General features: G+C 47.6%; 1 protein-coding gene across 1 annotated transcript in view; it reads right to left on the bottom strand.

Moving 5' to 3' along the window:
- Window positions 1-372: 372 nt before the first annotated feature.
- Window positions 373-16814, bottom strand: part of LOC137537129 (zinc finger protein 208-like) — a 221367-nt gene continuing 204925 nt past the window's right edge. The window contains exon 12 of the mRNA XM_068259261.1: window positions 373-1518. Coding sequence (XP_068115362.1) covers window positions 990-1518 — 529 coding nt within the window. The 3' untranslated portion in view covers window positions 373-989. The remainder of the gene's footprint in view (window positions 1519-16814) is intronic.

Raw genomic sequence — 16814 nt, 5'->3', positions numbered from 1 at the left:
ATTGGTTTATGGTTTCATTTTTGTGGACTAAGCACAGCTTTTACTGTATATTTCAGATTTTTGTGAGCTATCTGCGAAACAGAATATTGTATCACATTATTTCTTCTAATTAAAGTATCCATTTATTAGGAGTCGGAATCAGTGCATTTGTGGACAACTCCGACTCCAGGTACCAAAAAAACTGCTCCAACTCCACAGCCGTGCTGCTGGGAATACATCTGACTAATAATACCTTATCTTTTCCTGCTCCCATATTTATACTGTAGTATTATCATGTAAAATGGTAGCCAATCTTCCTCTGTGAGGGCGTAACAATATAGATCTATAACGTTACCCCTAAAATTATGTAGAGAAATCGGGATATCCCTGGAAGATCCCGTCACAGTCGCAGTGATCCAATCTCTCTGAATATCAGTCCTGTGTGTGTCCAGCGTAACATTGCTGGGAGATAAATCCCTCTCTTCTTATCTTACTGGACTTTGTGCATTCAGCTCAAATCCCTTCATGTTTCCTGATTATAAAAAGACACAGAGAGACAGAGAGAGGGAAATCTCCTTTCCTCAGGTCAGTCTGGATGACGGGGATCATCTAATATTCCCAGATAATAGCATGTTGTTTTATGTACTTTTCAGGAGAGCTGTGACTGCAGATTCTGCATCATTTGCATAAAAAAGCACCTGGTTTATTAACCCTTACAATTAAAAATATAAAACATGAACTCAGGCAAGTTCTATCTCGGGTTAGTACTATATATACCCATGTTTATCTCCTCATGTCACCTCCATTCAGCTTTACCAAACCAATAAACTGAGTAGCATGAAAGTGTCCTCAGGACTCTGTGTTGAAATATTTCTATGAGCACTTTGCAAGAGACAAAAATAAAAACATTGTAAAAGACCACTTATGGCCAAAACATTTCCCACACTCAACACAAATATACAACAAGCAGTGATTTCCAAACAACAACATTTCCCATACACAACACATGCTTAGGGCTTGTCACCAGTGTGAGATATCTCATGACTGACAAGGCTTTCTTTACGCCTAAAACATTTCCCACACTCAGCACAAGAATAGGGCTTCTCACCAGTGTGAGATCTCTCATGTCTGACAAGCTGTGATTTCTGTACAAAACATTTCCCACACTTAGCACAAGAATAGGGCTTCTCACCAGTGTGAGATCTCTCATGATATATAAAGCCTTCTTTAGATGCAAAACATTTCCCACACTCTGTACATGAATAGGGCTTCTCACCAGTGTGAGATCTCTCATGAATAACAAGAATTGATTTTTGAATAAAACATTTTCCACACTCTGCACAGGAAAAGGGCTTCTCACCAGTGTGAGATCTCTCATGCCTGACAAGATTCGATTTCCGAACAAAACATTTCCCACACTCAGCACATGAGAAGGGTTTCTCACCAGTGTGAGACCTCTCATGTCTGACAAGATTTGCTATCTGTACAAAACATTTCCCACACTCAGAGCATGAATAGGTCTTCTCACCAGTGTGAGATCTCTCATGTTTGATAAGGTTTGATTTAGAGCCAAAACATTTCCCACACTCAGCACATGAATAGCACTTCTCACCAGTGTGAGATCTCTCATGAATAACAAAAATTGATTTTTGAATAAAACATTTCCCACACTCAGCACACGAAAAGGGCTTCTCACCAGTGTGAGAGCTCTCATGTCTGGCAAGGTCTGATTTCTGAACAAAACATTTCCCACATGTTGAACAGGAATAAGACCCTCCAGCAGGGGCAGAGCTGTGCTGGGTATGAGGCCCCTCAGGGTTAGACAGGTGAGGGGAGTCTGGGGGAATATTTGGGGTAAACAGGATCTCTGCAGGAGACTCTTGTCCAGTGACATCATCATCCGTTGTACAGTCTGTGGATACAGAGAGACGAGTCTCTGAGAGGTTCCTGATGCTGGTACTCCGCACTGCAAATACAGAAACATCATCACTTCCTGTTAAAGAATTCTGGAACAATTATCATTAGGGATGGTCAGTGAGCAGCTGAGAATTCTAAGTTGAGGCAAAGTTTATGCAGTTTGAAAATGAACCGGATGCAGCAGATGCATAACTTTGCATATAATTAGCATAGAATTTGCACCAGCTCAGAGTTAGGCCTGGAACCCACTGGCAGCAATTTTCTAAGTGTTTGTGATTGTAAAGCTCTTGCTAATGTAATACTATGGGTAATTAAAAAAAAAAAAATCACATCCCTCAAGTGGGATCGCACCCGTAGCATTACATTATCAAGGGCTTTTTAAATCCCAAGCACTTAGAAAAGGGCTGCTAGTGGGTCCCAGGCTTTATTGGCATGTCACATTTTTGTTTACAATAACAGTGAGAGCGGCATAGGTATCCCCCTAACGTCTTTTGGGTTAATTTAAGACCATTTTGCAACCCACTGTGTTTTCACTTCATAATGATGTTTGAGCAGCTTTATCCTAATTTATTATTATTTAGTTTTTATCCTAATTTATTTAAGAGTTACATCTTATTACTAGTTTTTCTCCACTTAATGTTATATACGTATATCCATATTAATAAGGTGTGAGTACTGAGGAAGTTAAAAATTCAGACAACAGTACCCAGGTAAACACAAGGTGCAATTTCCCTGCTGTGGCACCTACTGTGAGCTGGGAAGTGTAAGCGATGGGGGTGATGGATGTCACATGGGTGCCCACAAGAGAGGAACAGAAGGAGGAGCAATCAGAGGGAGAGACAGAGCCTTGGAAAGGGAGGATAAGAGTGAGAAGCAGTGAGAGATTGCAGGAGACAGGAGGCAAACAGGAAAGTGTGAAGTCACCTGGGGTCAGCCAGACACATTGCCCAGTCACTCCTACCGGTACCAGAGCATCAGTACAAGGCTCTGCAGTGTGGGCTTATTTCTGTGTGTCTGCCTGATACAGTACAGAAGCCAAATGCATCCTGTGTCACAAGAGACTTAGTCGTAGAAAGAACAACTTCAATGAGTAAATAATTTTTATTTGGGCAGCACGGTGGCGTAGTGGTTAGCGCTCTCGCCTTGCAGCGCTGAGTCCCCAGCTCGAATCCCATCCAAGTCAACATCTGCAAGGAGTTTGTATGTTCTCCCCGTGGCTGCATGGGTTTCCTCTGGGCACTCAGATTTCCTCCCACATCCCAAAAAACATACAAGTTAATTAGCTTCCCCTTAAATTGGCCTTAGACTAAAACACATGTATTGCACAAAACATACATAAACATATGACTATGGTAGGGATTAGATTGTGAGCCCCTCTGAGGCACAGTTAGTGACAAGACAATATATACTCTGTACAGCGCTGCGGAAGATGATGGCGCTATATAAATACTAAATAATCATAATAATAAAAAATAATAATAATAACAATGTAGATGAGGATTGGGAAGATGCCCTTGATGCTGTGAAAAAGGTATCCCCCTATGTTCATGGTAGAATCATGCAATTATATATTCTCCAGCAGGACTATCTAACCCCGAACAGGCTAGTTAAATATAACTCCATGGCCACTGATGTCTGTCCCAAATATCTCCCGCACCCCCCTTTTTTCATCTTATTAAGGATTACCCCGTGATAATAGATTACTGGAAACAACTTACAAAATTCTTGCATGACAAGGTTCCCTATGAACGCTGATCCAATTGTATGCATTTCGGGTGTCATACATGATGAGGGTTTGGCAACTCCCCATAAATCCTTTTTGTCAGGAGTGCTGATCATGGCCAGGCAAGAGGCGGCATGCAGATAGATGGCTTGTGTCCTCGCCACTAACCTTTCAAAACTGGGTTAAAAGAGTAGACAGCTCATTTCCTTATAAAAAAAAAACAAAAAAAAAAACGAGTGTGTGTAGATAGGAGGCCATCAAGAACTCTAGTATGGGATAGATGGAAGGAGCGCCAATGATACCCCAAAACACAGGTTGTGTATTTTACCCTGCCAGCCTATGGGATGCCTCTGCTAGCTCTCAGCCTGACATACCTGACGGACTGACATCCCACTGCTATGCTAATGACACCCAACTATATCTTTCCTTCAAGCCTGGGGTGACAGACCCAACTCCCAACAATAAACACCTGCCTAGCTGAACTACAGCAATGGATGAGTGACAACTGGCTGAGACTAAATGCAGATAAAACTTAAGTCCTTCTAATCGGAGGGAAGCGAATGACAACAAAAACAACTTCTCCTGAAGTCTTCACCACTGGGAATAGGAGGCACAGATCTACACAGCTCTGAGCATGTGCGTAGCCTGGGAGTTCTAATTGATGGGGATTTAAACTTCAGAACCCACATTTCTGCTGTGGTAAAATCATCCTATTTTCACTTGAAGAACATCACAAAAATCAAGCACTTCATCCCCACAGATCTGCCAACCTTAGTTCATGCCTTCCTTACATCCCGACTGGACTAGGTCAATGTTCTCTACACCAGCCTTCCAAAAAAGGACTTGTACTGCCTACAGCTGATACAGAATACTGCTGCCAGACTGTTAACCAACCCCGTCACTGCCACATAACACCAGTCCTGCACTCCCTTCACTGGCTACCTATAGAATGGAGGGACCTATTCCAGATTGGCCTACTGACATTTAAATCACTACATAATCTGGCCCTGGATATATGAAAGAAATGTTACAGCTGTGTAGCAATCCCCGCAATCTCAGATCCACACGTTCTAATAATCTAGTCATACCCAGAGTTCACCTGGAAACTTTTAGTCCCAGAGCCTTCTGTCATGCCTCTCCTACATTATGGAAATCCTTACCTCAGCAGATCAGGACAGCTCCATCTCTGGATGTGTTTCAATCCAGACTGAAAACCCACCTGTTTAGTCTGGCATTTGCAGAAATATAATTTCTGTTGTGTCAATACTTCATCCTACTGCCAATTTTTGAATCTGAGAGAGCCTAAGCGCTTTGCGTGCTATGGGAGAAAAGCTCTATAGAAATGTTATTATTATTATTATTGTTATTGTTAGCTTTCAGTATGTAAGTACCTTGTAATCATGGTTAACATGCTTCCCAGCTGGCAATAGATTATTTCATGCATAGCAGACACAATCCCCTTTCCAGTAATGCCAAGATACCAGCCTGTTGCTGTCTAGCAGATTTTTTTTTTTTATATCTTCTAACATGTGACAAACTGGCTAACATGCTTAATTGAACTGTGTACGTTTTTATGTTTTTAGCCCCACAAATGGATTTGATTTGTGTATACCTGTGTATAACTGTACACACCTTTTTTCTTTCACTTAATAAAAACTCTATTGTTTAAAAAAAAAATAAAAAAAAAAATCAGCATTTACCTGCCTAAACATTTTAAATTGCTGCCACTGACTGAGAGGCTTGACAAATTTGGGATTACCTGCCTAATAAATTTGTGGTTGCAGCCACTGTCTGAGGTGCCTGAAAAATTGGGCATTTACCTGCCTAAATATTTTTTTAGGCCTCTCAGACAGTGGCTGCCACTAAAAATGTTTTGGCAAGTAAATAGTATGGCTTATTTAACCTCCCCGGCGTTCTATTGAGATCGCCAGGGAGGCTGCGAGAGGGTTTTTTTTTTTTATAAAAAAAAATCTATTTCATGCAGCCAACTTTCAGTTGGCTGCATGAAAGCCCACTAGAGGGCGCTCCGGAGGCGTTCTTCTGATCGCCTCCGGCAAGCATAAGTAACAAGGAAGGCTGCAATGAGCAGCCTTCCTTGTTTGGCTTTCCTCGTCGCCATGGCGACGAGCGGAGTGACGTCATGGACGTCAGCCGACGTCCTGACGTCAGCCGCCTCCGATCCAGCCCTTAGCGCTGGCCGGAACTGATTGGTCCGGCTGCGCAGGGCTCGGGCGGCTGGGGGGACCCTCTTTCGCCGCTGCTCGCGGCGGATCGCCGCAGAGCGGCGGCGATCAGGCAGCACACGCGGCTGGCAAAGTGCCGGCTGCGTGTGCTGCTTTTTATTTGAGGAAAATCGGCCCAGCAGGGCCTGAGCGGCAGCCTCCGGCGGTGATGGACGAGCTGAGCTCGTCCATACCATTCAGGAGGTTAACCACCCTGGCGTTCTATTAAGATCGCCAGGGTGGCTGCGGGAGGGTTTTTTTTTTAATAAAAAAAAAACAATTTCATGCAGCCAACTGAAAGTTGGCTGCATGAAAGCCCACTAGAGGGCGCTCGACGCATTCTTCTGATTGCCTCCGGCAAGTAACAAGGAAGGCTGCAATGAGCAGCCTTCCTGGTTTGGCTTTCCTCGTCGCCATGGCGATGAGCGGAGTGACGTCATGGAAGTCAGCCGACGTCCTGACGTCAGCCGCCTCTGATCCACCCTTAGCGCTGGCCAGAACTATTTGTTCCGGCTGCGCAGGGCTCGGATGGCTGGGGGGACCCTCTTTCGCCGCTGCAGGCGGCGGATCGCCGCGCTGCGGTGGCGATCAGGTAGCACACGCGGCTGGCAAAGTGCCGGCTGCGTGTGCTGCTTTTTATTTGATCAAAATCGGCCCAGCAGGGCCTGAGCGCCACCCTCTGAGCTGAGCTCGTCCATACCGCTAAGATGGTTAACATTTATTGACATTAACGCAACATGGATCTCACAGGGATGCAGCACGGGCGTGTAATTGCCATTCCTCATGCAACTCAAGTATCCGCCAAATCAGGCGCCGATGTTCACTTTAATACAAATTAGCAACAAGCCAGGGCCAAAGGGGAAAATGGGGCACTCGGGTACAACACTCTTCTCCAGGCCTTATTAATACAGGTGTATCGACAAATACACATGGTAAGTGTCTGCAAACCACGCTGCCTACTGCACTTACCACGTTTCAGCCCACGTCTAACATCTATTTTCAAAACTGAGTTTTACCTACACTCTGCACAGGATTCCTGTGTATTAAAGTGACACTGAAAGAAAACAAAACTTATGAGATAATGAAATGTATGTGTAGTACGGATAATTAATAGTACATTAGTAGCAAAGAAAAGAGTATCATCATTTTATTTTTAGTTATATAGCTTTTCTCTAAAGAGAGTCTGAAGCATTTCAAAATACCTGTTTTTATGCTGCAGGCCTCTTCATCATCATAGCTCAAGCTGATTCGCCGTGGGGACGCGGCAGAACAAAGTCTTAATCCCCCTGAAATAGCCGGGGAAAGATTTGGGGCTCCTTCCGGGTAGAGACAGAGCTTTGTGCAGTAGCTCTGCATCTACTCGCATCAATCTGCACTGATCGCCGCCTCTCCCCGCCCCTCTCAGTCTTCTTTCACTGAGAGGGGAGAGGCGGCGATCAGCCAGACTGACTGTACGGGAGGCAGAGCTGCAGCGCAAAGCTCCGCCTCTCCCAGTCTTCTTTCACTGAGAGGGGAGAGGCGGAGATCAGCGCGGACTGACTGTACTGGAGGCAGAGCAACAGCGCAAAGCTCCGCCTCTCCCCGCCTCTCTCAGTCTTCTTTCACTGAGAGGGGAGAGGCGGCGATCAGCCAGACTGACTGTACTGGAGGCAGAGCTACAGCGCAAAGCTCCGCCTCTCCCCGCCCCTCTAAGTCTTCTTTCACTGAGAGGGGAGAGGCGGAGATCAGCCAGACTGACTGTACTGGAGGCAGAGCTACAATGCAAAGCTCCGCCTCTCCCCGCCCCTCTCAGTCTTTTATCACTGAGAGGGGAGAGGCGGAGATCAGCGCAGACTGACTGTACTGGAGGCAGAGCTACAGCGCAAAGCTCCGCCTCTCCCCGCCCCTCTCAGTCTTCTATCACTGAGAGGGGAGAGGCGGAGATCAGCGCAGACTGACTGTACTGGAGGCAGAGCTACAGCACTAAGCTCTGCCTCCCCCGCCTCTCTCAGTCTTCTATCACTGAGAGGGGAGAGGCGGAGATCAGCGCAGACTGACTGTACTGGAGGCAGAGCTACAGCGCAAAGCTCCGCCTCTCCCCGCCTCTCTCAGTCTTCTATCACTGAGAGGGGAGAGGCCGAGATCAGCGCAGACTGACTGTACTGGAGGCAGAGCTACAGCGCAAAGCTCCGCCTCTCCCCGCCCCTCTCAGTCTTTTATCACTGAGAGGGGTGAGGCGGCGATCAGCCAGACTGACTGTACTGGAGGCAGAGCTACAGCGCAAAGCTCCGCCTCTCCCCGCCCCTCTCAGTCTTCTTTCACTGAGAGGGAAGAGGCGGAGATCAGCGCGGACTGATTGTACTGGAGGCAGAGCTACAGCGCAAAGCTCCGCCTCTCCCCGCCCCTCTCAGTCTTTTAGCACTGAGAGGGGAGAGGCGGCGATCAGCCAGACTGACTGTACTGGAGGCAGAGCTGTAGCGCAAAGCTCCGCCTCTCCCAGTCTTCTTTCACTGAGAGGGGAGAGGCGGAGATCAGCGCGGACTGACTGTACTGGAGGCAGAGCTACAGCGCAAAGCTCCGCCTCTCCCCGCCTCTCTCAGTCTTCTTTCACTGAGAGGGGAGAGGCGGCGATCAGCCAGACTGACTGTACTGGAGGCAGAGCTACAGCTCAAAGCTCCGCCTCTCCCCGCCCCTCTCAGTCTTCTTTTACTGAGAGGGGAGAGGCGGCGATCAGCCAGACTGACTGTACTGGAGGCGGAGCTACAGCGCAAAGCTCCGCCTCTCACCGTTCCTCTCAGTCTTCTTTCACTGAGAGGGGAGAGGCGGCGATCAGCGCAGACTGACTGTACTGGAGGCAGAGCTACAGCGCAAATCTCCGCCTCTCCCCGCCCCTCTCAGTCTTCTTTCACTGAGAGGGGAGAGGCGGCGATCAGCCAGACTGACTGTACTGGAGGCGGAGCTACAGCGCAAAGCTCTGCCTCTCCCCGCCTATCTCAGTCTTCTTTCACTGAGAGGGGAGAGGCGGAGATCAGCCAGACTGACTGTACTGGAGGCAGAGCTACAGCGCAAAGCTCCGCCTCTCCCCGCCCCTCTAAGTCTTCTTTCACTGAGAGGGGAGAGGCGGCGATCAGCCAGACTGACTGTACTGGAGACGGAGCTACAGCGCAAAGCTCTGCCTCTCCCCGCCTATCTCAGTCTTCTTTCACTGAGAGGGGAGAGGCGGAGATCAGCGCAGACTGACTGTACTGGAGGCGGAGCTACAGCACAAAGCTCCGCCTCTCCCCGCCCCTCTCAGTCTTCTATCACTGAGAGGGGAGAGGCGTAGATCAGCCAGACTGACTGTACTGGAGGCAGAGCTACAGCGCAAAGCTCCGCCTCTCCCCGTTCCTCTCAGTCTTCTATCACTGAGAGGGGAGAGGCGGAGATCAGCGCAGACTGACTGTACTGGAGGCAGAGCTACAGCGCAAAGCTCCACCTCTCCCCGCCCCTCTCAGTCTTCTATCACTGAGAGGGGAGAGGCGGCGATCAGCCAGACTGACTGTACTGGAGGCAGAGCTACAGCGCAAAGCTCCGCCTCTCCCCGCCCCTCTCAGTCTTCTATCACTGAGAGGTGAGAGGCGTCGATCAGCGCAGACTGACTGTACTGGAGGCAGAGCTACAGCGCAAAGCTCCGCCTCTCCCCGCCCCTCTCAGTCTTCTATCACTGAGAGGGGAGAGGCGGCGATCAGCCAGACTGACTGTGCTGGGGCGGAGCTACAGCGCAAAGCTCCGCCTCTCCCCGCCTCTCTCAGTCTTCTTTCACTGAGAGGGGAGAGGCAGCGATCAGCCAGACTGACTGTACTGGAGGCAGAGCTACAGCGCAAAGCTCCGCCTCTCCCCGCCCCTCTCAGTCTTCTTTCACTGAGAGGGGAGAGGCGGAGATCAGCGCGGACTGACTGTACTGGAGGCGGAGCTACAGCACAAAGCTCCGCCTCTCCCCGCCCCTCTCAGTCTTCTATCACTGAGAGGGGAGAGGCGTAGATCAGCGCAGACTGACTGTACTGGAGGCAGAGCTACATCGCTAAGCTCCGCCTCTCCCCGCCCCTCTCAGTCTTCTATCACTGAGAGGGGAGAGGCGGCGATCAGCCAGACTGACTGTACTGGAGGCAGAGCTACAGCGCAAAGCTCCGCCTCTCCCCGCCTCTCTCAGTCTTCTATCACTGAGAGGGGAGAGGCGGCGATCAGCCAGACTGACTGTGCTGGGGCGGAGCTACAGCGCAAAGCTCCGCCTCTCCCCGCCTCTCTCAGTCTTCTTTCACTGAGAGGGGAGAGGCGGCAATCAGCCAGACTGACTGTGCTGGGGCGGAGCTACAGCGCAAAGCTCCGCCTCTCCCCGCCTCTCCCAGTCTTCTTTCACTGAGACTGGAGAGGCGGGGATCAGCCAGACTGACTGTGCTGGGGCGGAGCTACAGCGCAAAGCTCCGCCTCTCCCCGCCCCTTTCAGTCTTCTTTCACTGAGAGGGGAGAGGCGGAGATCAGCGCGGACTGACTGTACTGGAGGTGGAGCTACAGCGCAAAGCTCCGCCTCCCCCGGGCAGCACAATCCGCGACATGGAAAGCCGTGGAATTTTGCCCTGGGATTTGGGGGGTATAAGGCCCTCGTTCTGCTGAGACCGCACGGCGAATCAGCTTGGGTTCTATTGATGAAGAAGCCTGCAGCGTAAAAAGAGGTATTTTGAAAGGCTTCAGTCTCTCTTTATAACATTGCATTGTTCTGTCATATTTGAAATTACAAACCACACTCTGTATTTCAAACTATAAAACGAAGCAGAGCTAATGATCCTCTGAACTCCCCGGCAGTAAAACCTAATCTGAAGCTGTGTCTCGCTTTCTATTTGATGTATAAGTGCCTCAGAAAACAGGACTGTATTTTACCCAGTTTGTCGGAGAGCTCACAGCAGCTCTTCTGCATAGATAACAACTGAAGTTTCTTAACTCATCCTGTACTGGAAACAATAGGAGACTCTATTCTTTGCTACTAATGTTCTATTTCTTTGCTGTACTACACATACAATTCATTATATCATATGATTTTTTTCATTTCAGGTTCCCTTTAACTACCATTGAACATCAGCACATTCTATTAGTGATTATCCAGTCATTGCAGCAATTGCAGCTAGTGACTTACATTCACCCGCACAAAGGGAAAAGCAATCTGACCTGCATCATCCTGCATAAGATTTACACTAAATGTGCTACGACTACAAACTGCTAAACTACTTTCAAGCACATTTAATGGTTGATTATTCTTTCACAGAAGCCTGCAGAGTTTATTAGCAGGTTAAATGCATCATTTTGTTTATAAGTAGGTTAATGACATATTTTTGCTTTTCATTTTTTGCTTTTTACTATTTGCTATTTTTGCACACTTTTTCAGGTCCCTCCCAGTTCATTTTGTCACTGCAGCGAGTGGAGGTGTCCGTGGTCTGAATGCGTGAGTGGCTGTAGGTACGTACCGATATATACTATTGTCTATTTATTCACGTATTCTTGTTACTGCACATTTTATTCTGATGAATTGCTACATAGCGGTGTTTTAAATGCACTTAGCACTTTTTTGATTATTACAAGATATTGTTTATCTTTGTAAGAGAGGTGGATACTCTTATTTTCAAATTAGCTGGTGTTAAATTTACTATTTACCGGTGCAACACTGATCCAGGGCTGTGGAGTAGTTACAAAAATCTACCAACTCCGACTCCTCAGTTTAGGATTCCACCGACTCCGACTCCTCGACTCCGACTCCTCTAATTTGCATATTAAAATTTTGTTGATTGAAAGTATGTAACATGAAATTCGTCTCTTAACTGCCAAAGCTTAGGAATTTTAAAAGTCATCTGAAGTGAGAAGGATATGGAGACTGCCATATTTATTCCCTTTAGTCATAGACTAAAACTAGTCCTTGGTAAGATTACTTGTAAAAGGTACAGACTGGAACAAAGAACATCTATAAGGCCCTAGGCAATGTAACTGTGGGTACATGTAAGAGTGATGTGCAGGTACTCTGCAGGGGAATGAGGAGATTCTTCCTCTATTACACATTCTTCATGCACAATCTGAACCAGGTTTATGGGTGACAGACAACACCTCTCTGTTCAATGTGCACAACATTCTCAGTGGATTCCCTGCAGCTCTGTGGGGAGTGCATATGTAGAGTATAGTACTACTGTGTACCAAAGTAAACCTGAGACAGATGAAATTAAAGGTTTATACATACCTGGGGCTTCCTCCAGCCCCCTTCAGGCTAATCAGTCCCTCGCTGTCCTCTTTCGCCACCTGGATCTTCTGCTATGAGTCCAGGTACTTGTGCCAGTCTGGTGTAGTGCGCATGCACACACTCCGCTGCCGGGGGCGTACTACACCTGTGCAGAATGCTCCTGGCTGTGGAAGCGGCACGTAGCCAGACTGCTCTGACTGGCTAAATTACCGGGACTCATAGCAGAAGTTCCAGGTGGTGAAGGAGGACAACGAGGGACTGATTAGCCTGAAGGGGGCTGGAGAAAGCCCCAGGTATGTATAACACTCTTCTTTTCATCCGTCTCAGGTACCCTTTAATTTGTAGTCACCAAACCAAATTTTAACAACATATCAAATTATTTGATTTTATGAGCAAAGAGAGTACATTTGCATAAACCAGCATCAATGCAGAATTATTTCCATCTCACTGACCATCTCTATTAGTGACACGGCTACACATCAGGCTTTATTCTTACAGCATAGACGTTATTTAGTATATATAATAGATTCCTGTGTACACATCATATATACTGTACAGTCACAATCAGATATGTATATCTGACTTTAAATATGTATATCTGACTTTAAAAATACGGGGACTGCTTTATTGAAGCAGCACAAGTAACTAATTCTTGTTCTTTGTTCCGGTCTGTACCCTTTACAAGTACTCTTACCAAGGACTAGTTTTAGTCTAAAGGGAATAAATATGGCAGTCTCCATATCCTTCTCACTTCAGTTGTCTTGTAAAATTCCTAAGCGTTGGCAGTTAAGAGACGAATTTCACGTTACATACTGTTAATCAACACAATTGTAATATGCAAATTAGGGAGTCGAAGTCGAGGAGTCGGAGGAATCCTAAACTAAGGAGTCAGAGTCGGTGGATTTTTGGACCGACTCCACAGCCCTGGTATACACCCTGCATGCAGTCTGTGTGTATGCTCTATCTGCCTGGTCCTGCTGTGCTCTCTGTCACAGGCTCTGCTTCATGCCCATGCAGCTTAGCCACTACTTTAACTAACCTGTCTGCCTAGTGCTTCAGGCTTAACAGTGGCAGTTGCAGAGTAGTCATTGTAGCTGCAGGGGTTAAGTGTAGTGTAGCTGGGAATGGGGGCAGAAGGTGTTAAGCTGGATCTAGACGGAGTGATCCGGCGGCTCGATTAGCCGCCGGATCGCCTCTGCCCCATCCCCGCCGCGTCCCCACGTGCATCGGATTCGACCCCCCCTCGTCCCCGCCGGCGCCGCTTATCTTCTGCTCGATTCCCTGCCATTGTCCGCTCATGGGGAACGAGCAGGGAATCAGCGGCGGCGAGATCGGACCTGTCGGAACTTATCAATCGAGCGGCATCAGTGGCTCGATTGATAAGACACATCGCGGCGTCTAGAGCGAGCATTAGAGTAGTGCATTGTAGCATAGCTGGTGGGCATCAGGAGTTAGCTTAGTGTGTTATTGATGGGAATCAGAGGTTAGCATTGTGCAGTGGAGTTTAATTGGTGGGGCATCAAGATTCAACTTAGCATAGTGTAGTGTATTGGTGGATCATCAGGTGTTAGCAGAGTGTAGTTGGGGCAATGTGAACTTAGTGCTAAAGCTTGATTTGAAGAAAATCGTGAAAAAATCGAAATCGCAATTTTTGAGAGAATTTTTTTCCCCCTAAAATCGTGCAGCCCTAACAAGTAACTAATTTTGATTGGTTTATTTCATTTTTGTGGACTAAGCACAGCTATTACTGTATGTATAAATTATTTATGATGACTATTATCTGAGAAATAGAACATTTTATCATATTTTCTATTTTAATTACAGTTTAAATTCATTAGGAGTCGGAGTCGGTGCATTTTTTCCCGACTCCGACTCCAGGCACCCAAAATTGCCCCGACTCCGACTCCACAGCCCTGCACTGATCCTTGCATTCTAACTCCTAATATGGCCAGTCTGTGAGCAGTGACACAGTCATAATAATCAACAAGATATTCAACACTTAATATTGATTACTCACCTGTTCTGCCCTCTGAAAATGGGGTTTTCTCTATATTTGTCCTCATCATGTCACCCGGCTCCATAGACTGCTGATCACTCCTCACATATGTCTCTTCATCTTTAATCACTTTTATTATTAAACCCTCCTCCATAGACTTCTGATCATTCCTTAAATATGTCTCTTCTTCCTCTTCTTTAATTGTCCTCATCATGTCACCTTCCTCCATAGACTGCTGATCACTCCTCACATATGTCTCTTCTTCTTCCTCCTTAACCACCCTGGCGTTCTATTAAGATCGCCAGGGAGGCTGCGGGAGGGTTTTTTTTTAATAAAAAAAAAACTATTTCATGCAGCCAACTGAAAGTTGGCTGCATGAAAGCCCACTAGAGGGCGCTCCGGAGGCGATCTTCTGATCGCCTCCGGCGGCCAGAAATAACACGGAAGGCCGCGATGAGCGGCCTTCCGTGTTTCGCTTACCTCGTCGCCATGGCGACGAGCGGAGTGACGTCATGGACGTCAGCCGACGTCCTGACGTCAGCTGCCTCCGATCCAGCCCTTAGCGCTGGCCGGAACTTTTTGTTCCGGCTACGCTGGGCTCAGGCGGCTGGGGGGACCCTCTTTCGCCGCTGCATGCGGCGGATCGCCGCACTGCAGCGGCGATCAGGCAGCACACGCGGCTGGCAAAGTGCCGGCTGCGTGTGCTGCTTTTTATTTGAGCCAAATCGGCCCAGCAGGGCCTGAGCGGCAGGCTCCGGCGGTAGTGGACGAGCTGAGCTCGTCCAGACCGCTCAGCTGGTTAATGGTCCCCATCATGTCTCCCTTCTCCATAGACTGCTGACCACTTCTCACATACTTCTCTCCTTCTTCTTCTTTGATTATCCTCATCAGGTCACCCTCCTTCATAGACTGCTGATCACTCCTCGCATACTTCTCTACTTCTTCTTCTTTAATTGTCCTCATCATGTCACCCTTCTCCATAGACTGCTGATCACTCCTCACATACTTTTCTGTTTCTCTTCTACAGACTGCAGAACACTCCTCGGATACCTTCTCTTGTTTTTTGAGCTCAGAACTCAGTTCTGAAATGGATAACAAATTAAAGCTGTAAGATATCAGCAGTAATAAACAGAGCACAGGAGAGAACATACTTTGCTAGGGGTTGATAATCCCATAAGCTGTGGTCTCCTGCACATTCAGTACCACAGTCCTCTCTCCCAGTGTGCCTTGCTCATCATCTGGTGCTTCTCTCCTCCTCTCCATGCACACATTCCTGGGAGGTTACAGCAGTGCCGGCAGCAGTAGATGGATGAGGATGTGAGGAGAGAACAGCTGGAGACAGAGGAAGATAGGAGCAGAGGCCTGCAGCCAATTAGCTACAAATGATCATTACTTATGGCTCTGACACCTGATGAACTAGGCAGAGGGAACTGCAGCTCCATATCCTGACCTCACCTGTCCATCACCTACTAACCCCAAACCCTCCAAGAGCAACAAACCTCCCAGCTGGAGCAGTGCCAATACCAAGACCAAAGCAGCAGAGGCCACCCAACCCCTCCCCAGCTGCAGCCTCCATCTTTTCTGCCTGTCCTACCAGCCACGCCCCTTGTTACCTGGCTCCACCCCCTAGCTGTGACTCACCAGCCATCATCTTTCTGCATACTCCAACCTCTCCCACTGCGGGATCACCCAACACCAGTGGCTCCTGACTGCACATTGGCTTCTCTCCATCAGAGATACAATGGATATGGTCATTCAGCAGCACTGTCTGAACTGCTGAAAATGGACACAATGGACAGAACCTGCTCCATCAGAACAACCCTACCCTGAGACCTCCACTGACCCACAACAACTGCATTGCACAACATATTATTGGCTGCCGGCCTTAGTGACTGTTGCTATGAACAGCTGCTGGGAAAAGCTATCAGGGAAAATGTCCTCCTTCACAGGGAAGAGATACAGGCCGGTCTCCCATAACGGCTGGGATAAACATACAACTCCTGTGACTGCAGTAATAAGCACAGGTCCTGAGGAAGCGCTCCTATGTAGAGTGCGAAACAGCTGTTGACGATCTGTTACATGCTTGCCCCTCTCTCTTCTGGCTGACTGTCGTCTAGTTTGTATGCACCGATTTTAAATGCATTTCAATAAAGGTCTTTTTTTACTGGATGTGCCCGGCCGCTCCTATCTCTACAGTATCTGACTTGGTGGAACTATTTTGGGCCTTGAGCACTCCGGAGTGACCCAGGCTAGTGGTCCTGTGCACCTCGTTTACTACCTATCTTACAGATGATAACAGGTGTATTTAGCTGCATGATTTATAGCATAAGAAGTAATAGAAATCCAGAGATAAGGTAATACAGAGAGTGTGCATACGTGTGAGGCACCAGCTGGAGGTGGTAGCTGCTCCAGGAGGATCTTATGGGCTCAGTATTCCATGGCATACAAGATCAGCCAGTCATAGCTCCACTCCGCACTATTCACAGATTATATTCCTCTCGATGTCTCCATCCCTGAGGGGCAATTATCTAACCTAACCCACCATACAGATACTTTGTATCATTCTCAGGAATAAAGGCCTAATACTCTAAAGTAAAATTCTACTACTCCCTTCAAGGCGTACATTTAAAAGCACCACATGTTAAAATGGTTGCAATGTTCCCTCCACACCTCTACCTAATACTAACCCTTCACCCTACGTATACCTAATACTAACCTCCCCCTACCTATGTATAACACTAA

Source organism: Hyperolius riggenbachi, chromosome 10 (genome assembly GCF_040937935.1).
Source record: "Hyperolius riggenbachi isolate aHypRig1 chromosome 10, aHypRig1.pri, whole genome shotgun sequence".
In the NCBI taxonomy this organism is placed as follows: Eukaryota; Metazoa; Chordata; class Amphibia; order Anura; family Hyperoliidae; genus Hyperolius; species Hyperolius riggenbachi.
This window is presented reverse-complemented; position numbering and strand designations above follow the sequence as displayed.